The sequence below is a fragment of the Tinamus guttatus genome, unplaced genomic scaffold (genome assembly GCF_059628265.1).
Source record: "Tinamus guttatus ecotype Peru unplaced genomic scaffold, ASM5962826v1 Tinamus_guttatus_pri_ptg000515l, whole genome shotgun sequence".
NCBI lineage: Eukaryota > Metazoa > Chordata > Aves > Tinamiformes > Tinamidae > Tinamus > Tinamus guttatus.
In genome coordinates this window covers 1,022,449-1,043,973 of record NW_028289049.1, presented here as the reverse complement: position 1 = coordinate 1,043,973, position 21,525 = coordinate 1,022,449, and the positions used below count along the sequence as shown (strand labels likewise).

At 41.4% G+C, this 21,525-nt stretch overlaps 2 protein-coding genes across 2 annotated transcripts; both read left to right on the top strand.

The window, feature by feature from the left end:
- Positions 1–5: 5 nt before the first annotated feature.
- On the top strand, positions 6–5,657 carry TNFRSF9 (TNF receptor superfamily member 9). Its single transcript, XM_010215075.2, has 7 exons — positions 6–46; positions 3,135–3,256; positions 3,607–3,744; positions 4,236–4,302; positions 4,407–4,543; positions 4,776–4,910; positions 5,545–5,657. The coding sequence occupies exons 1-7, from the start codon at positions 6–8 to the stop codon at positions 5,655–5,657; spliced, it is 753 nt and encodes a 250-aa protein (XP_010213377.2).
- Positions 5,658–16,673: 11,016 nt separating this feature from the next.
- Positions 16,674–20,716, top strand: UTS2 (urotensin 2). The gene is made up of 4 exons (XM_010215074.2): positions 16,674–16,776; positions 18,884–18,994; positions 19,906–19,949; positions 20,557–20,716. The coding sequence occupies exons 1-4, from the start codon at positions 16,674–16,676 to the stop codon at positions 20,671–20,673; spliced, it is 375 nt and encodes a 124-aa protein (XP_010213376.1). The 3' UTR covers positions 20,674–20,716.
- The last annotated feature ends 809 nt before the right edge of the window (positions 20,717–21,525 follow it).

Below are 21,525 nucleotides of genomic sequence, written 5' to 3'. Positions count from 1 at the left end.
CACCTATGCCACCCCAAAATGAGTTCACTAGCTTTAATGAAGATTCGTAAGAATTCTATTTAGAGAACATTGTGAATTAAGAGGCTGAAAAGCTGAACCAGATGGAGGCAGAGCAGGTTAGCACCAGAACAGGAAACAGCCTGACCTAATCAAGACTTGACTTTAGTCTGCCAGTGAGAGGGAGTCAGGGTAGGTGGCAGGACTGTTTTCAGTTTGCACTCCCTCGCTCACACCCAGACTACTCACTCCTACCCAGGGATAGGGTTTATTAAAAGGGTTTATGAGAGCTTTGACCTCACGTCTGGTATTTAATTTCCGCACAGCACGCTTCACGAAGAGTTTCCTGTGACTTAAAATGACTCGACCAGTGGCTCTGCAAATCAGAGCAATAGTTTTTTTTTTTCTGGGTATTTCACAGTTTTGTGGGGGAGAAAAGCATATACACGTGTGATGGGGGAAGAGGCCACAAAATTGAGTAAATGGAACAAACTAGGCTTAAGAATTTTTTTTAGATACTAAACTCACATTGAGGTTTATGGCCAAATTTCCATTTGAAGGTTAAAATAAGTTAACTTCAATTACATCACATAAAATACACATTAATTCATGCTAGACTGATAGCAGTCTGTGAAAGCACAGACTATGGTGTGAGGCATTTTACACTTCATCCATTCTATGGGACAGGGATTTTTCCCTAGAGAGGGAATTTCCACCCAGAAAAGCACACAGCACCTGGTGGCTCATCATAAAATAAAATCCACATTTAGCTGCTTAAAGAAATCCCCCCTCTGCTGCCACCACCCTGCTTCAGATTCATGTATTTTCACCTTTGTTCTCTACTCTTAGTCCATTGGGAAAGCACCTGTTCCTGGAACACAGTAATACACAGCAGGTCCTGCAGCAGTCCTAGACAGCCTAATTCTGTTAATCAAATCCCATTCCTAGTGCAGTTTTACATACTGATAAACATAAGGCCAACTGTGCTGAGTGCGCAAAAATCACAGACATTAGAAATGAGTTGAGGAGAGCCTGGAGCTCTTCTGGAAGGTGTACGTTGAATCTGCAAAATAAGTTGCAAATCAAACAGATGTCACTATGTAGCAATAGACAGCCTGAAGAGCCACAGAGCTGAAATGCTGCACTTGTTTCTTAACATAGATAGGCAGCTTGTCTTTTTCAAGCTGTTATTCCTTCAGATTGAAAGGGGAATCTAATCCTATTCCTCTGACCTAGCAAGACACAGTCCCTACTAACAGTAAACGCATATTACCATATACTTCAGATTCTTACGCATTAGTATTCTTCTTTACATGGGCTCATATGTAAATACCTGCCATGCTATAAATGCTACCAGCATAAGACTTCAGCAAGGCAGAGCCAAGTTACACAGACATATCAGCCACTTCATTTAACAAGCTATTTTTCACTTGCTTCTCAGTGCTGCTACATGCTGCTCCAAACCTTTAAGCTACACAGGCAAGCACACATGCTCAAGGGGGTGACTTCTGGCAGAGGGCAGAAGCAGGAAGGCCCCCCTCACAAATGACACACTTCAATGCTCATGTACCAGCAGCAGGAAAGCTTCTGCAGCTTATCAGCTCGGCCGGCCTCGAAAAATGCTCATGTCGCTAGTTATTCGTGCACTTATTTTAAGAACTGGCACCACCTGCCGCAGTTCAGAAGCACAGGTCAAATTTCAGGAGGCCACAAACAGCCAACCCACGGCTAGGCCGCGGGGCCTGCCGGCACAGCGCCACGACGGGAGCGGAGGACGTGGCCCCGCAAGGACAGCGAGGCCCCGGCCCCGGCCCCGGCCCCGGCCCCGGCCCCAGCCCACTCCGCGCCCGCCCGCCCGCTCGCAGGGCCCCGGCGCGGCCGCCCCGCCACAGCGGCCGGGCCGCGATGCCGACTCACCTCAGCGGCGGCGCGCGGGAGGGCGGCAGGGCGCGCGCGCGGCCCCGCCCCTCAGGGCGTCACGTTCCCGCGCGCGCTCCCGCCCCGGGAGCCCCGCGGCGCCGGCGCTCGCCTCAGCCGCTCAGCGGGGCTTCTGCCCTTAAAACAAGCTTCTCATGCGCTGAAAATGTGTTTCCTGTAAAGAAAATGCTTAACTAGTTCACTGTCCTCCTCCAAATTCCATCTAAACCCTTAACCGCCATCCCAGCTTCCCAAGGCACATGGTCCTTTGAAAATGCCTATCACTCTGGGACAGATTTTTTTTTTCCTAGTTTTCTTAAGAAATTTTGATGTTTGGGAAGAGAGGAAGGGCTGCTGAAAGGGCCCTTCAAGACCAAAGAGAGCCCTGATCTGAGTGCTGCCCCCTCCTTCAAGGAGTAGCAGGCTTGCCAGAGCCCCGGCACAGGAACACCCGTGCTGTGCTACAGCAGCGCAGCTTCCAGGGTGCAAACTTGAGATGTACAGGGCACCCTCCAGGGTGTTTGCTTGTAAGTTGTCATATGTTCTGGAAAACTCTCTTCTCCCTGCTTTACCTTCTACTTATTTCTGCTGCTTCCACATGCTGGTGACAGCAGAAAGCTGAGTTGCCTCCACAGACCAGCTCAGAGCCAGGCCTAGGAAAGTACAGCTTATGTCTCACATGGTTCATGAAGGCTATTGTACCCTGGAGGCCCCAAGATGCACTGAAAAGGCTGCTGTCTGCTATGGCACACACACCAAAGCAACCTGCCACAGCCCACAAACTCAGTCCTGGTGGCCAGACTCGCAGCTGTCCCTTGGCTTGCCAGGATGCAACACCCGCTGGTCCCGGTCACCGGCAGAGCCGCCGGCAGCCCCTCGCGCCCCGGGCCGCGGCGGGACCGTGCGGCGGGCGCTGCCCGGCAGCCCCGGGGGTCGCGCGGGGGCGGAAAGCCCCGCGACCGAGCCGGGGTTTCCCGCCCGCCGCGGGTGACGCACGCGACAACCGGGGGCAGCCGCTAAGGGCCGGCGCCCGCCGCGCCGCGCGCACTGCCGCCGCGCCGGCCCCATGCGAGCGGCGGCGCTGCTGGTGCTGCTGGCGCTGCTGCGCGCGGAGCCCGCGGCCGCCGCCTGCCCGGCGGGTGAGGCGCGGGGCGGCGCGGGGCGGCGCGGGGCGGCGCGGGCGGCGCGGGGCGGCGCGGGCGGCGCGGGCGGCGCGGCAGCCACCGTGTGTCTCGGCCCGCAGGTACCTTCGTGCGGAACGGGGTCTGCCAGCCCTGCCAGCCCGACACCTTCTCCAGCGCCGAGGAACAGAGCGGCTGCAGCCTGTGCCGCAAATGCGAAGGTACCGGCACCGCTGCGGGCCGCGCCGGGGGGAGCCCTGTCCGGCTGGCAGCGGGGGCAGGGACGGGGTGGCCTCTCTCCGGGCAGCTGGGCCTGCGGGGGGGCTTGACGGGTTGCTCTTGTCAAATGCTTCCTTTGCTCGATGCAAGATAAAATAGTGTGTACTAACTTGTCATTTCGTTGCAAGCAGAAATTGGCACTGGCCAAATAACGTGATGCACCTGCCCTTCCTCTCTCCAAACTGATGGTTTAATTTTTGTCAGGGGGTCGAGCAAACATCTTTGTACTTCTGCTACTCCAGTCTTTAGGTTTGAATGCGTATATAACACAAGAGATGTTTCCGCCTTTCAGGAAGATTCAGGTATTTAAGAGAGTGTTCATCAAAAAGTGATGCCGAATGCACATGCAAGGATGGGTATCACTGCAGTGGAAATGGCTGCTCCCGCTGCGACAGAAACTGCGGCGTGGGCAAGGAGAACACGGGGAGTGGTAAGGTCACCTTTCCCTATTAGCTTATGCGCCTGTGTCCACTGCACCGCGCACAGGGCGGAAAGGGGAGCTGTAAGGACCTCAGCAGATAAAAACTGCCAGTGCTGCTAACCTGTTTGCATTCTGCATGGGACACGCAGTCAGCCATGCTTACCAAAATCTGAGCCCTGTTGAGACTCAATTCACACACACTTTCGTTCCCTTTATGTGGCAGCAGCCTTGTGGCCAGCTGAGAACACTGGAGTTAAATGCAAGTTGCAGCAGCTTGTGCTAAAATGGTTCAGTAGCCAAGTATCATATATTGTCCATAGCTTCTGCCATGGACACAGGAAAAAAACTTGCCTTGTAAACTCAGAACAGCTTGTAAAATATTAATCGATGTCAAGTATTTATGAATGTGGATTGTAGTTAATATAAGAACAGATGGTAACAATGCTGTTTTAAAGCTCATTTTATGTAAATAGTGAATATCCGTCCTTGTCTTGTTGAAGGTTGCCAAACTTGCCGCTTTGGAACCTTTAATGATCAACCCAATGGCTTCTGTAAAAACTGGACAAAGTAAGTAATCAAAAAATAAATTGCTATTTATTTATAAACTGCTATTGAACTTGATTGAATTTATTTTCATGATTTTGTTTGTTTTTACCTTAAATATTTTTCAGATGCTCTGCAACTCAGGTCCTGGAACCCGGAACTGCAATGAAAGATGTGATTTGCAGACACACTTTAGATAGTCCTGCTTTAACCACTACTCTAGCCACCACTTCTCCTGCCTTTCCCTTTACTATCATGGTGCCAGGTGAGTCATCACATAATATGGTTCAATTACAGCTAAAGAACTATGACTTTTCTGAGACATACTAGAGCTTACAGACATATTTAAACCAAGAGGACCTTCTTATTATCCATTTCCAATATTGCAAAACTAATAGAGAAACAGGCACATTGAGGTGTCAGTAAAGAACTTGGCTAATTCAGCTGCAGTACGAATTTGCTCTGTAACACTTAAGAGAATGCTGTTTGCTTTGTAGGGAAGGACCCCCACATGGACATCATCAGTATTTCTCTTGCTGTAACTGGGCTGTTGTGCATACTGTTTCTGTTGCCTTTTTGCATATGCTTCAACATCTGGCAGAAAAAGAAACTATGTGCTGTCTTCAAAAAAAGTAAGATGGATACACTCTTAACACTCTTAAATTGATTTTTTTTTTCCTTTTTGAAACTAGATGGAGATTAGGAACCTAGGTTTACATGCCTTCAGAAGATAGTTGCAGATAGCTTGAAAATTTTCTGTGGAAGTCAGACAGAGTAACTGAAAGGAATCTAAAGTTTTGGCATTTTTATTATCGTCAGGTCTCAGGTAGTTGTGGCTGTTTTCTCAGTGTTGCAGGTTAACTCTGACCACATCCACAGAGGTGAGAAAGCTCAGGTGAGCCCTGCTTATCCTATTAGGATTCAGTTTTGTTTATTACTTCCAAGTACCATCCCTGGCACATGAGACAATAGCGCTTTCCAGTCCCATCTATAACATTGGTCCAAAAATCTAACAGTTCCATGTTATTCACTCTTCCTTTCATCCTCTGTGGCAGACAAAGACCTAGCAGTCCTTGGTGCACTGGGAAATAAAGTATGATAAATTAATGCATCAGAAATATCTTTGTAGAGAAACAATTTATGATTAAATTATTACATTACTGAGATTTTTACCTGCTGATGTCCTGCACTTGTGACTGAGAAAGGGTGGAATAAGAAGGCTGGATATGTACAACGTAATTTGAACGTATGTTTTTTTTCCATTAGTGTATACCACATTCGAACAATCAACTCAAGAAGATGATGCCTGCAGCTGCCGCTTTCCTGAGGAAGAGCAAGGTGAATATCATGACTGCGGCAAATCCACAGAGATCATTTGATGAATTAGGAATTACACTGTTTTGGTCAGCCAAAATTTTACTTTCTTCAAGAATGCAGAAAAAGAACCTGCCTACGGAATAGAGAGAATATCAGAATCTGTGAACTTCAGAGTGCTTAACAGGCCAATCAGTAAGGATAAAGTGGATTTTTTTTATTTCCCAAAAAACAAAATAAAAGCAAACCCGCCAAACAAAATCAACCAACATATAAAAAAAAGCCCTACACCCCACACTGTCTTGTTGACTTTTTTCTCCTCTTACGAATAGTGTTTCTAAGATACTGTACTTGATCTACAGATTTACATATGTTCACTTAAAAGCGGTAGAGGGGAGTATGGCTTTCTGGTGCCCCTTGTAAATGATATCTGGGCCATAATTTACACGCAGCCTGAAAGCAAGTAGCACACAGCAGAGCCTCACATGACACTGATGGTCTCTGTATTGTGGTTACCAACCATTTTCTTGAATTTGAAACCTGCAGCTCCTCTTCAAGCGTGGCTCGAAGCACAGAGTGTTGGGCTTGATTTACAGATACAGAGAGATCCCATTTAAAACTTGCAGATGCCATCAGCCCTGGAAGCAGATACCAGACTTGACCTGCACACAGCTTCCTAGTTAGAAGAGAGGAAGCTATAAAAGTCTAGAGCCGCAAAGTTTGATAATAGCTTGCATCTGCTGTTATATTACATAGATCAGTTTAAGAGAGGCAGTGGAAACACTGAGAAAAGCTGTGGTTGACTTGATCTCAGAAATAGATGTTACAATGCAGCTGGACTGCAACATCTTGAAGCCCTACATCATTCCACTTTGATCTTTTAAATGTTATAAATATATTATGTACCTTGCAGATGTGGTAAATGTAGAATGTGATACATTTCTGTTACTATTTTTGTAACTCTGAGGTTGGAAAGATTTTAACATCAAACAGTGTATCTGCCTTTTTGATCAATTACTGTTACCTTAGTCTTAAAAGAGAAAAAAAGAAAATGTATGTTTGAGTCACGGCAGTGGCAGTAATATTTCTAAGCTTTTACAAAGCCAAATAAGTATCCTATATGTTCAATAAATATTATTTGAAAATAGAATGAAAACCTATAAACATGTCACCTAAAGGGTATTTTTTTTCCTGTGACTAAAACTTAGAAGAATGCTGTTGTCCTCAACAGAAGATTATTTCCTTTGAACCACACTTACTTATTTCGATAAAATTGTATATACGTGTTTACAAGTCAGCACGTTAGGAAATAAATGTAGTTCTGGAGCCTGAACTGCAAAGTGTATTTAAATAATTTTTTTTAATCCCTCTCCAAAGTCTCCTCTCCTCTCTATCAGTACTTTCAGTCATAAGAAATATGTGACAATCAAGTCAAATTCACAGCCTTAAATACATGGGCAGAACATATGAAAATCCACCAATGTATTTCCAAATTGTCACCCTTTCAGCAGTAGTGAATGTCTTAGAAGAATACAGAGGAGTTCTGCTTGTGATTAATTGCTAGTTCCCACATGAGATAGATAAGAAAATTAGTGTACACATTCTATGAAAACTCAGAACACTTGGTATTTTCTCCTTGGAAAGTGAGATTCTAGGTGGAATTTCATATTTTGCTGAATAAGTCTGACTAAAATTACAGAAGCAGTCGTCCTTTAAACCAAAGGAAAGTATGGTCAATTCTGCCTGTGATTTCTGACAGAAGAGAATGAAGAAACTCAAATTAATGACAAAACATTAGCTTTGTTGCCACAAGAATCTGTCAACTGCATGCAAATATTACATTTTACAACAACGCAACTCTTTCAGTCACAGAAGGAGAGTACTTATTAAGTTTATACTCTACCTTTCCTTGTCTTAAATGCTAAGTCCAAATCTTCACTGAAATTCTGGGGACACTCCAGCATGTGAAAGCATAGAGTATTACAACATTTTTATATCATTCCAAGTTTGGGGAAGAGATGGGGGAAGGGAGGAAGAAAAATCTGTAAAAAAAAAAAAAATCAGTTTTTCTCTCCAAATATACAAAAGAATTCCTAAGCCAAATATGTTAACAAAAACAGGACAGGTAGTCACTGTTTACCTGGCAACTTTGATCTAAAACTTAACTCTAAAACTACTTCATACTCATTCTTTAGACCACTAGAAATATTACCACTTGGAACTTAGCTTTCAAACTCTCTATTTGCAGAAAGTTAAACAGAAGGACTCTCATACTGTAAGCTCCAGTTTGTTACCTGTATTTTTTGATAGGTCGTGCACATTTTGTCTTCACAGGTAGCTGTGCTTGGAAGAACAGACTCTTTAATTGTTTAATATCTGAATAAACTTATCATGTCACCTAGAAATAATGTAGGTCACTCCTCCTAACCCTTTGAGCTGTATCTCTTGCCTGCTTTCTGTGACTTTCTTTTCTCAACAGTCTTTGCCATTTATTATGTAGCAACCAAAAGGAAATGGGAATACCATGACGACTCAAGCAGTACAGGTGGTTTGGGATGAGGTAACAGGCCAGATGCAAGCTTTTCACTTGTCTATTTGTTTTTCTTGGAAGTCAGAGAGTGTCCTACCAGCCAGACTGTGTATGGAGGCCTTGGTGATGTCAGACCAGAATTCTGTAGACATGGAAAAAGGAGATATATCCCCATTAAATATAAGTTTAAGCAGAGGAGCCAGCTGCCTTTTTTACTGCCTTCAAAACCAGTACCATTTCCTAGCACAGTTACTGGTAGCAGTAATTAAAACTTTGGTCATCAGATGTCTTCATTACAGTTTCTTGGAATAATTGTGTAGGTAAGGAAAGCAAAACATTTTCTGTCTCTGTCTCTCTCTCTTTTCTATAGACAAACAACATCTAGACATGCTTATGTATTTCTGTGCCTGCTACATCTGGAGAGGAGTCCCTGAAATTATTATAGCATCTCTCAAGAATATAAACATACTATAATTCTTTTAAACAGAATACGATTTCTTATTTTCAGTTTCTACTAGATTTTTCACACTTACTATGTTACTGCAGCAATTGTATCTTGGCCACTGTGTGCTCCTCAGATACCTCCTGCTTCAACATCTCTTCTCTCTCCAGATGCTCCAATTGCATATCTATTTCCTACAAGCAAGAACAATGCTTACTGTTTAGTGAGAACTGGTCTTTCAAAGAATCTCCCAGAAAACACGTGGATTATACAGAAAAATCCCTCTAAGAAATGCTCACAAAGTTTTCTAATGGAATAGACGCTGTTTAAAAGAACTGAGAAAATAATACCTGCTCCTATGCATTGCTCACCCTGGGTGAAGCTAGGCATATATGTTATATTTGAAAAACGTAACAACTTACCTTTTCCTAAAATACAACTAGTATGTGGCCTTCTCTGACAGTCATTCAGATACTAACACCATACCCACAAATTACTCTATAGGAAATGATTCACTCTTAATACGTAGGAAAAGTTATCTATTTGATCGATTATTTGTACCACAGGACTTGCACCTGGCCTGTATAACATATAAATTCAAGATAAATGTCACTATTGAAATTATAAAGTCTTGTTCTATCATTAAGGGCTACCTAATTTTCCCTCTCACTTACAAACAAGCCTTTCCTGCTATACTGATTTTATATATATATATACACATATATAAAAAATCAGAACTATGTATTTTCCTGCTCTCTACTTTCTTCAGAATCAGTCAAAGGAAGCATTCCAGCCCAATTAACAGCTATTTTGCATGTCAGCTGTGTGTCAGAAACACATGTGTGTTCTTCTACATCCTTCATTGCCATAAAGATTACTGTTGGATATTGCCATTGTCCTCACTGTAACTTGGCAAGAGTTTGTTACGATACCACCTAAGTTTTATTTCTCCTTCTAGATCCTGGATTCATGCCACTTAAAGCAACAGACTACAGATGAACACCTGAAATCAGCGCATATTTCTGCTGTTTGTCTGTCCTGTTTACATTTGGAAAGTAAACTAATTGTATTTGATTAAATGTGTGCAAACCCCCATGCAAACACATTTACTTTAAGGATGATTTACTACAGTTTATCTTAAGATATACTGTTAAAGCTATTCTCCAACCATGTAATCTAAACTGAAACAAGACATTTTAAAACTGAAATAAGTGTCGAAGATACCTGTTTAAGTCAGCTTGAAACCACAATTTAGATTATGTTGCCCCCCTTCGATGCTTTTCTGGAAAAAAAGAAAAAGATTGCAGGGTGGGGGGAGCAGAATTGATAGAAAGGTTAAGTTGATAATTTATCTTTAAGTTAACAAAGAAATATTTTTATGAAATTCTTTCAATATCCACAGATAAAATCTACCAACAAAACCTCCCCATCGCTTTTTCCAGCCAAGGGAAGGAGGACTGACTTTAAGGAGTTATGGAGATATGCATGGAATGAGAGCATGAACATAAAGGCCATCTAAAAACTAACTTACATGTTGCTTTCTGCTGAGGAGAATTTTGGTGTTCTCTGTTCTTCCAAATTCTTCATCTCCTGCTGTCCAAAGGTGGTCCTTAACCAGCTAGTTCTTCCACACTTTAGAAGAAGCTGGTCAACTGGCAATAAGACCAGAAAGAGAAGAAACAGAACTGTGCTGGAACAAACCCATCAGATATATGCCCTTTCCTTGTGATACACATCAGAATTCTACATTTCAAAATATGGAAACCATACACTTCCATACACAGGTGGACATTTCTTATTTTCTTATCTATTCTCCAGACTGCTCAGAAATCACAAGCTAGCAATGTCCGTTACTAGCCTTACTTTAAAAAACTCACACGAAGCAATCAGATGAAGCAGTTAAATATTGACTGTTCTTAGGAATCACCCTACACTATAAACTGTCTTGAGAATCTTGCAAGAAAGGATTTTGCTCTCACTACCTAACTCCAGTGTAGCACGTAACATTCAGTTTACCAAATCAGAAGCCAAAGATTTGACATCCACTTCCTAACTCTAGGTTAGACCCTGTTTTATTTATCACTAACTTCCACAGGGACTGACTTCCAGTCTAGTCAAGATCAATCAGAAAGTCAGCCAGCCATCATTGAGAAAATCAGTTAGCACTTGTTGTAGCAAGAATTCTTTGATAAACAGGAATCCATCTCTTAAACAGTGAAGGGAAGATTGTGTGTGGATGACTGCCAGGAAACACTCATTCATTTACACAATAACCTTGAAAGAAATGCTTTAAGCATTAGGTTGTCTGGTGAGACCTTGGCCAACTTTCCCCCCAGTAAGTACACAAATTTGTCCCAAAACCTGAATCATGGAGTCTGCAGAGATTCCATTTAATTAACAGAAATATTTCAAGTAGTGAAGAATTAAACAGATTATGCACTTGGAAAGTATAGAACAAAATTAGTCAGCCTCTGTGAGCCATTAATTTGCTGCCTATGCTATGCCTATGCCTAAGTAGGATAGATAAATGATAATGATTACTATGAGGCCTCTTTAATTAGTCAGTGGCTCTTGTCCAAGTACTGAGCTTCTATAGAACTGCCTGATATTTGCCCTCTAATTGTGGAGAGGGTTCAAAACTATATTGCCTTGCAAAAAATCCTGAAGCCCGAAGAATCTATGCTCTCCGCCCCAACCTACTAAGAAAAGGAAGAATCAGAAGCGTACTGCTGCTTCCCTACTGGTACTTCCTTAGTACTATCTTCCAAAATGGCATTTGCAGACTTAAGAGACAGAAGTATATCAAAGCAAAGTGTTCTCCAAAATCCTCAGATAGACAAATGGTTGTCTGGGCAGCTCCCAGGCAATAACTTGTACAAAAAGCCTATGTACTCAAAGGTGAAGGGAAGCAGGAAGCAATGCTAAACTCCATAGATCTGTTTATTCAAAACATCTATTTTCTTACAGAGATAGAAGATAATTAGCCTAGCTTTATTCTGTATGTTTGTTCATTCATGTAACAAGCACGACAGCTGTCTTGTGCCTATACAGCCGCATGGGCTCCAGCAGCACATGCAAGGACACTGACAGGCTCCAGGGTCACTGTCTATTCCCTGTCCATGGTCCTGTGCTAGCACTCTTGATCTGCCTTAATCCATTTGCAAGGAGAGAGAACAGAGCTCTTCAGGGGAGAAAGGATGTGTGCACAAGAAGAGAAGTAAAATATTTTTATAAATAGAACAATAAAAAATAGGCCTCCCCTCTTCCCTAAGATCTGCTCCCTGGTCACTCCAGGTTTGTTCAGCAAGTTTCTCAGCGCCACCTTCTGGGGCCACCTTCATAATTTAATTATGAATCCCTTAAATCTGAGGGATGCTGAGACACAAAACCAGCATGAGCAAGAGAGAATGTTTCTTTTCTCTGAAATGCAGTCTGCACCAAAGAAACACACACTACCGGCCAAGGCACAATGACTGGCTTTTTAAATGCAGCTATCTAAGGAAAATTCAGTGTTGTTCAGAAAATCAAAGAGGAAATTATGTTAACCTAAACTAGTCCTTTCCATTCACCCATTCCCACAGCAGGAAAAAAGAGTTCAGCACACTGACTAGAATCTCAGCTAGTTTAGGACTACTCTGGGTTACAGGAAGGTGTCTATAATTCAGTGCTTTGCCTACAAAATGCCTCTCATTGTACTTCTCTGCACCAAGGATGCCCAGACTGGAAACTTCTGCTGATTACAATTGCAGCAGTGCTACAGAAACAGACATGCATCTCCAAAGAAAGCAAGATCTCCAGCTTGCTCCCCACCTGGGTCTGATGAAATGCGAGTGTAAATACGGACAGTTGCTGGATTGCAGCCTATGCCTTTCAGCAAGCCTGCTCTGCACTCCTGTCTGTCTGGAGTGCTAACTAGAAAGATGAGGTAAAGGCATTTTTATTCTTCTGCTGTCCAGACCACAATTTCTTACTAGGCTTGAACAAATTATTTGGGATACTTTGGGAGAGAGGGAGAAAATAAGGAAGGAGTTTCATTTTTTTTTTTTACCGCGGAAGGGTTCCTCTTCCCCTATACCATCTACTTTCACCTTTAAAAACAAACCCTTACTGCATAGTCAGAGCTCCATGACATTTTTTGAGGAACAAACCTTATTTTGAGATCTGGTCTCTGTTCCTCTGCTAGTGGCTGCATTACATGGAATCTGATTCCCAAAAGATACTGATGTGCTATATTTCCAGTTCCAGACATGCCAGGCTTACTTTCTTTCATGTTAGACAGTGCCTAGGCTTAATTTGTTAATTCTGCAGGGCTTTATGGACAGGAGAATTAAGGACCAGCTTGTCAAGCTTCACTTGAAGAATATACCTAGACTACAGTGTGCCAGCCCAGCAGGGCCAAAAACTCAGGGGTTCCCCTCCTGCCAAACTAATGGAAACTATACTACAAAGAAGCAGTGTTTTGGCAGCTGTGATTGTGCACTAGTCCAAAAGCTTTAGGTGACTTGCCAATTACTTAGCAAAATAAAATATCTTTAGACAGACTTAGAGTCTTACCATTTTCATTTATACAGAGATATGCATCCAGTTACGCAGACATGCACACCCTTCAGCCCACCACAGAAGAGGAAAACCTAAGTTCATCACTCACATCTTGAATAACTTTGAGACAAATTCAAAATAGACACATTACCGTGTGTAATTAAATATACCATATAGCACTACTTTGGGATATAAAGTTATAAAGAATATACACCATAAATGCTAGATTACCTTTCTCACACAGGAGGAAAAATGAGCATCTTGGAAAAAGGAAGTTAACTGCAAGTGCCCAAGTTACAGTTAGGGTCTTCCTTTGATCCACAGGTCTCCCAACAGGCTATCCTCTGCACAGCGATGTCATTGTAACGAAGTGGACTTAGCTACAGCAAGAAATTTTAAGTTAAAGTTAACAACTTAGGTATTAATGAAGACTCTGCTAGGTCAACAAGGAGAGGAAAAAAGGAAAACAATAGGCAACACCACCCCCAACAACATGCTAGTCCCTTGAAGGGATTACAGATAGTTTTTCCTCTTAGACTGGCTACTAGGTATACTAGGTATATGTGTTTAAACATTCTGAGGGACTCACTGACATGAGATGCTGAGACAGAAAGTTTAGCAAAATTCAAGAAAACGCTGGTTGTATATGTAATGTATTCATCTAAACTTGCATTGTCAATATAAAAATATTCTACTACTCACATTGCTTTATGCAAACTAAAACTAAGAAAGTTGTGTTCCAGCAAAAAGTCCCTTACACATATACTACTATTAAATCATGAGCTGACTTCTGTGTAGCTTCTTCTTTTAGCAACAGCCACAGTACTGGATGCGAATTATATTAAGCTTGTGCTTAGTTATCATAAACTGCTTTAAGAGAGGGGAAAGAAATTTTGCATTATGGGTCAGATTTTGTCCTTCCTATTTAATACAGAAGCTAGATAGTTTGTAAATTCAAGTTATAAACTTCCACTGGTTTATCTGCAATTTTTTTCTTTATGAGTCATCACTATAAACAAAAAACAGTTGTTTCTTCTGATAATTAAAGACAATTTTGAAGATAGGTGAATGTATAACTACTATGCAGTTTGCTCATCAATCTCTCTAGACTACTGTCTGTCCTGCTATCTCAAACTAAAGCACCTTCCTTGAAACAACTTCTATTAGGATTGATAGGATTTAAATTTTACCAGAACTATTATCTTAGGGAAAAACACTTTTTTTTTTTTTTCAAATCAGTTCTCAAGTTTTCAAACTGCAAGTCACATTTACCATTCTCCCCAATGAACTGAGAGATTTGAACCTTTGTTTAGGATGAGCTGTTTCTTGGCTTTGCCTCATGACGTATGCACTGTCCCCTGTGGAAAATGCCTTTGACATTTCAGTGGAGGAAAGACTAAGTGACAACTTCAAATCTGAGTAAAGGCAATAAGCTGTGGGTATGCTGCCAAACTTCCACATGACGCACTTCATGATTGCTCTAAGAGGCTGAGTCCTACTCGTGAGAAGACAAAGGACATAAGCTGCTTGTGAAGGGTGCTTCATTAGCTTTCCTTGGAGGATGCACTGAGCAAATATTGATGATGCCATTGTCATTGATAGTACCCTGAAGGAGAAGTTTTGTGCCAAGTATACAGCACCAGCAGTGAGATCACGCATCAAATCAGACCTAATTACTATCCACAGCTTTGGAATGAAGAGTTGCATGACTCAGATGAGAAGGGAGAATTCCTCTCTAGCTACTTACTTCTCTCAGAGAGAAGCACAGGGAATGGAGCACATAAAATATATTAGGTTAATTCTTCAGAGAAGTTCTTTTGTCATATTCATCAACTTCAGGAAAGAGTAGATCAGAGAAAGGAGTTTTATAGTTCAGACACCTACAGCATATGTTCCGAGCCAATCCTGGGCCTCCCAGGATGATGGAAAGTTTAGGCTGGAAGGCCCTCTGGAGGTCGGTTGTCTCTGCCCGCCCCTGCTAACAAAGTAGGGCCAACCTTGAAGTTACATGAGGATGCTCAGGGTCTGATGGAGTTGAGTTTCAAATATCTCTGAGGAAGAGGAGTCCACAGCTCCTCGGGACCACACGTGTGTATGCACATGTGCGTGCACATACCTACCCACCCTGTTGCCTTTGAATTAGATAGGCAATGGAAATGAAACTGTTATTGATGCTGCTAATTTTAAAATAGTTCTAGGAGCTGCAGAATTTACAGTATGAAAAATAATCTTCATTATACATTTTCTTTTTTATTCACAATTTCATATTCTATCATGTTCTATAATAAAAAAAAGAAAGCAGATAAACTCATTCCTAATGCAATTTACAATTATCATGCTATTAAAAATAGGAAAAGAATATTGGGAGTATCATAGTATTTTGAACAGCATTTGAGTGCATAAAAAGTTTGATTCAGAGAGGTGGAGAAGAAAGTTACTGAACTTCTATTTATCACCAACCTGAGCATGAGTCACCTTTTCATCACTTAAAGGAAAGGAAAATATCATAAACACGCATTTCTTAAAATTTAAACTATGTAGATACAGTTGAGTGTGAGGCTTCATAGAGAATGAAGATGCGCATCCAGTCCAGTAAGTTCTTGCACTTTGAGGTGAAAAGAGAAGGAATTAATACATAAAACATGGAGGGGGGGAAACAAAGACGGAAGTTATAAGATTACACATTATATGTGGTAGTCTTGATGTTAGCACCAAATAAAAGCAAAAAGCAAACAGAAGACAGTAGACAAGTGGAACTGCGAAGGGTCTTCCAGTCCAGCGAGAGATCACGTTTAATACTGATCAAAGCAGTTTATATGCATCAAGCGAGTCTCCAGATGGAAGCTGTACTTTCCTCTGCCAAGACAATTCTCTAGGGCTACATTGAAAGAGGCCTTCTCAAATAAATAGATGTAAAATGCTACAAGAAAAATTACAAGAGAGAAAGAAAAAAAGAGGAGAGATAGGAAAAAAAAAAGTCCAGTAACTTTTTTTTTTGTTAATTAACTATACATTTTTAACTCCCTTCTCTCCTTTAAGTTCTTCTGGCACAAATACCACAAATGCAACATAACAACACACCCATCCATCTCACGAAAAGGAGAGGAAAAAAAAAGTGCATTTCATATCAGATGCTTTGCGTCAATCCTGCTAAGGCTCATATATCAGCTGTCTTAGTGCCCTGGTCATTTCAACCAATGTCTGACCCTTTCATTAACTCATGATTTATAACTGCAAGTTACTTTTTTTTTTTTTTATGCCAGATTTATAAACTTTACTGTGCTGGGTTTGATATAATATCCATTTTGTACACCAAGCAATAAGACAGTAAATTTATTGTCTATGAACTGTTACCTTGAAAAATTACATCAATGCAAAGTAGTTTCCATTTAGAATCAATGGGCAATAAATTCATCACTTTTTTTTTTGAAAGCGGGGGGGAGAACATAATGATATTTATGAGGTCATGAACGGCTATATAATGGATGGAACTGGGAGCAGAGGCACCAGTCAGACAGAAGTTCCGAGTTTCTGGGTTGACAAAGACAAAATATATTCAGCACAGCAACCATGCATAAGCTGGTATTCTGCTGTCTCATTATCATCAGCTTCTCCTGTCCTCTCTTATCTGTTCCCATCATCAACACCAGTGAGATGTCTTACCAGCTCTCAGGTAAGTCTTTTGTTTTTAGTGGTCTAAAGCTTAGCAGGGAATGGGGGAAGAAAGTCAGAGGAAAAGCAGATATTGTTTCAGAAGGCACTTTTATCTATGTTGATCAGCTGTAGGAAGAACATAATCTGTACGTCTTCAGAACACCAGCAGCACAAGTGTTGTTATTGGTTTGTGCTAGCATTATAGAACGGGGAGGTTGGACACCCTAAATATTTCCTGTCGCTGTTTTCAAATCCAGGATACAAAGTATCTGAGCTTTGCAGCACTGAATATGCATCTGAATATTTGTCTTTGAGGAAGCATTAATAGATACAAGGCAATTTAAAGAAAACTTGGCTGTACAGTCTTAGCTCTTGCTACACTTTAAAAGGACCCACATTTTGCTTAATTATCATTAAAAAAAGGAGAAACCTATGTCAAAAATTAATACAATCCTACTTACAGATCAAGAATAGGCCGGTCTGCCTTATGCTGCAAAAACAGCTATGCAATGAGATTGTTATTTGCTTACACTAATGCAGATTCCATTCAATGGGTGAAAGAATAAATCTCTACTGTCCTCGAAGTCTGAAATCATACTTTAAAGTCAAGACTCAAATGGCTCTGTAAAAAGCACAGAAATCCAGAGGGCTATTATCATCAGAAATCACATGTGCTGCAATAGTTTTGTGAAGTGGGTTCTGAAAGAACAGGTGAATCCAAAACTAAAATCTCTTACAAAGCCAAGAAGGGAAAAGGGGGTCAGATAACTTGCTTTGCTGGTGAAATACTTGTTGCACAGGTTTACTGGTATCAGCGGTCCCTAGTTTTCTTCTTGGATCTTGTGCTCACTAAGCCAGCATCTTCTCAAGCTTTCCACTATTTAACTTGCATTTACCGGCAGCTATGACTCATTATTGGTAATATCTGTCACATTATAGGGCAAACAGTCTGTCTCTAACCATTTATATATAATGCATTTGTATGAAGGCATCCATTAGAGTTATTGAATCTTCTTTGCTAATAAAGAGAGTCCTTACACTCAATATGACAGAAGTAGGATTCTCCAATACAGAAGACTTATTTTATTTTAAAGCAAAGTTGTCCACTAACACTGTCTCGGGTTAAAAAGAATACACGTATAAAGGAAGATGTGAATTGTCTTTACAAAGCACATGGAAGTTACATTATTTCTTACTCAGACTTACAGTGAAATTCCCATTGTCATTTTCAGCAGTCCTTTTGTTCCGCTGAGAAAGTAACATTAGTTGAGGTCCAAGGTTTATAAGATGTCTTCAGAACAAGTATCTGAAGCAATGTAAAATTATTTTTTCAATAGCATCTTTTCTTGTGTAATTCCTGTCACACAGTCTAATCCAGTCTCACAAGTAAGGACTGCTAAAACTCTGCAGTATTAGCTGAAAATATAACTGCAAATTATCCTAATCTATGCAATCAGAATTTCTTAATGGCTCCCTCTCACTGTTCACTATTTGGGATGTCTGCTATTTATTAGCAAAGATGTAATTTAGAGCTCAGATTATAAAGACTTTAGTTAGCTCACACAGAACACAAGTAAGGGCTTCTATTGGCAACATGCCTTGAGAATACGGGCTTGCCACAGAATGATAAATTACTTTCTCTATGCATATAGAAATTAATTCCACCAGGTATTAGCAATCTGTTGTTTCAGTAATAATATCTGTGCTGATATATCTTTTGAATAAGACAGATGATAAAGATACCCCAGGAAGCATGGTTGTCAAAAATCTATTTTAAGCTTTCCTGCATTTGATTTTTTTCCTTGTCATATTGCATACTTGGAAAATAGAGCAGATTAATACACCTTGAATATGAAGCTTCTCTTAACAGAAAGGTCTACCAGATAAACAAGAATCTGGGGAGACTAACATCAGGAAGGTATCTTTATTCAAAGCTTTGGAAGAAAAAAAAATATCCCTCTCTACATTCATTAAATAATGATGAGTGACTGGTGATTTCCTGATAGTTTTCAGCATATACAGCCAACAGACCTAATCAGAAATCATTTTATATGGGGGGAAAAAAAAAAGAATCTAAAGCAAAAGGTTCTTACCATATGCCTGTTTATATCGTCTTCCACATGCAGACAATGAAGATTCCAGGTTGAATCTGGAGAGGGCTGGTAGCCCAGGGAGCACTTCCCTGCTTCAGTTCCTAGCAGAGCTCCTGGGCACACCAGCTGAAGACAACAAAGCAGGTGAGGCTTTACTGCAGCAACGTAATGAACTGCATGCCCAGCATCCACACATGTACTATCCCAACTCCAGGATATTTATGGGAATACACTATCATGTGCAGGAAAAACACAGCTGTTGGTTAACTAGAACTTTTGGGAAACATGCTGAGCTGTGTTTGCAGCTTAGTACCAGCCAGAAAAGTTGCCTTGTTGGTTAATAGAACCTCTACATGCAATAGACACATACAACTTGGAGGGGCTTCATATACCCACACAAAACCTCTTCAGTTTCAAACAGAAACATCTTCCCACTTGAAATATGAAGCATCTTGGGACAAAAATGAAAAGGTGTGACCAAAGTCATCCACAATGACACCTATCTAAACAACGATGCTTCAAGCTACAACGGGAAAACAGAAACATCCTTAGAAACTGAATGGTAGGGAAAGGGAAGCTCATAGTGCTCTCACCTACCTCATAGTGGGTGAGAGCCTGAATCTTGGGAGGAAGTTTTATTGAATAAGCCTTTGCTGTCAGGATGACTTCTCCTTTAGACATGGAAGCCATTGGGATGGGGCAAAGATTGACCTAAAAGAAGGTAAGTAGGCAATACAAATACTGTATAACCTACCCCTTAAAAAGCACCGACATTCACTTGTAAATGATTTTTTGGGGCCACAGATGTAACAAAGGCCTGTTGAAGATTCAGTACAGTTTCCAGCCCCAGAGTCCCAGACCCAGCAGGAATAACATGCAACAGCAAGAGTTGGTTGTGTTGTGTTGTGTTGTGGCAAAAACACTTCTCACGTGGTCCTCCCAATATTCCAGTTGAAATCTTCTGCTGGGTTACAGTATCATAGTATACATGCATGACTGGTGTATGTTCACTATTTCTAAATGACAAAACCTTTCATTATGTCTCCCTCTCCCAGGCCTTAGTCGCAGCAGCCACAGCCCAGGAGAAGATATCAAAGAGGTAAGTAAAAGACCAGCCATCACTTCAATAAGAAATTAAGAGCCAATATTTTAAACTACACGGAAGTGTTATCAGAACATCCTTTAAGATCCACAAACTTCATAAATAGTGTAGATTAAAGTGTGACATGGAGTTCATGAAATTGGAATCACCTAACAATAAGTTAAGCAGGAAATCATATCTAGAAAATTAGTAAGAACTATATGTAGTTAAAAAAATATATAATGCAGAGTATTTCATTTGAGAAATCCCAAGTACTCTCCCCTCTCCAATAAAATGCCTTCAAATAAATGCCAATTTCCAGCTTCAGCAGGCCTCAGCCAGTCTTTGCTGCTTGTCATTTTTTCCCCACTACAACATGGGCCACACAATATTAACAGATTTGTTATAGATCATCATTAGGTAAATGCAGACACATTATTCTTAATTGCTGGTCTGCTAAATCAAGCACAGAGGCAGATGAGCTGGATTAGCTTTAGCACATCATCTAAACAGTTGCGTGCAACGGGAAGTTTCTCGTTCTACAGCCAGTGTATGGGCCCACATGAGCACTCAGGGGCCACATTCACCACCCAACAATAACCTGTCTAATGTTGCTTGACCTCAGATTTTCTACGGAAGCCACCCTCGAATTGCTTTGCTGGGCCGCTTGTTGACCAAGGACAGGAAACAGTACAAGAAACGTGGGAATCTCTCCGAGTGCTTCTGGAAATACTGTGTGTAACCAGGAGAACAGTCTTCCAGACTTTGGTTGCTTAATTTATACAGATGCCTGAAAACATGTATATAGATTTGCTTGATTTAAAATGAGAATGATGAAACACAATAACTAACTTTACACTCCATGCTACTTGAAAATTAATAAATTCTTAATGTTTTGCAAATATTTTATGTGCAATGGTATTTTCTTTGACAAAAATATAAATATGCAGGATGGAGGCTGCATATTTAAGGCTGAGAAAGCTGTGCCCGTTCAGCCTGAAGAAGAGAAGGCTGAGAGGGGACCTGATCGGTGTCCATAAATACCTTAAGGGAGGGAGTGAGCAGAATGGTGGTGGTCTCTTTTCAGTGGTGGCCAGTGATAGGACAAGAGGAAACGGCTGCAAACTGAAGCACCAAAAGTTCCACAGGAACTTAAGGAAAAATTTTGACAGTGAGGGTGCCAGAGCACTGGAACAGGCTGCCCAGAGAGGTTGTGGAGTCTCCTTCTCTGGAGATCTTCAAGATCTGCTTGGACGCAGCCCTGTGCCACGTGCTCTAGGTGACCTGCCAGGGGGGTTGGTGACCCCCAGTCAAGACCCCCGAGGGGGGCTGGACTAGATGATCTCTACAGGTCCCTTCCAAGCTTAAGGATTCTATGATTCTACGGAAAGGACTCAGGCAGCAGAGGCAGGATTCCCATGGAGTGACACTTCCAAGAGTGATGCCTCAATTGCATCCAAGTCCAGAGAGTACTCTCCTCTTTGCCTCCTGGTCACTTGATTTAAGTTGAAGTACCAGGAAGTTGAAGTACCAGTACTGTCACATTCTCCCGTGATGCTGAGCCACTGAGAATGGCAGTTTAACGGTTCCTCTT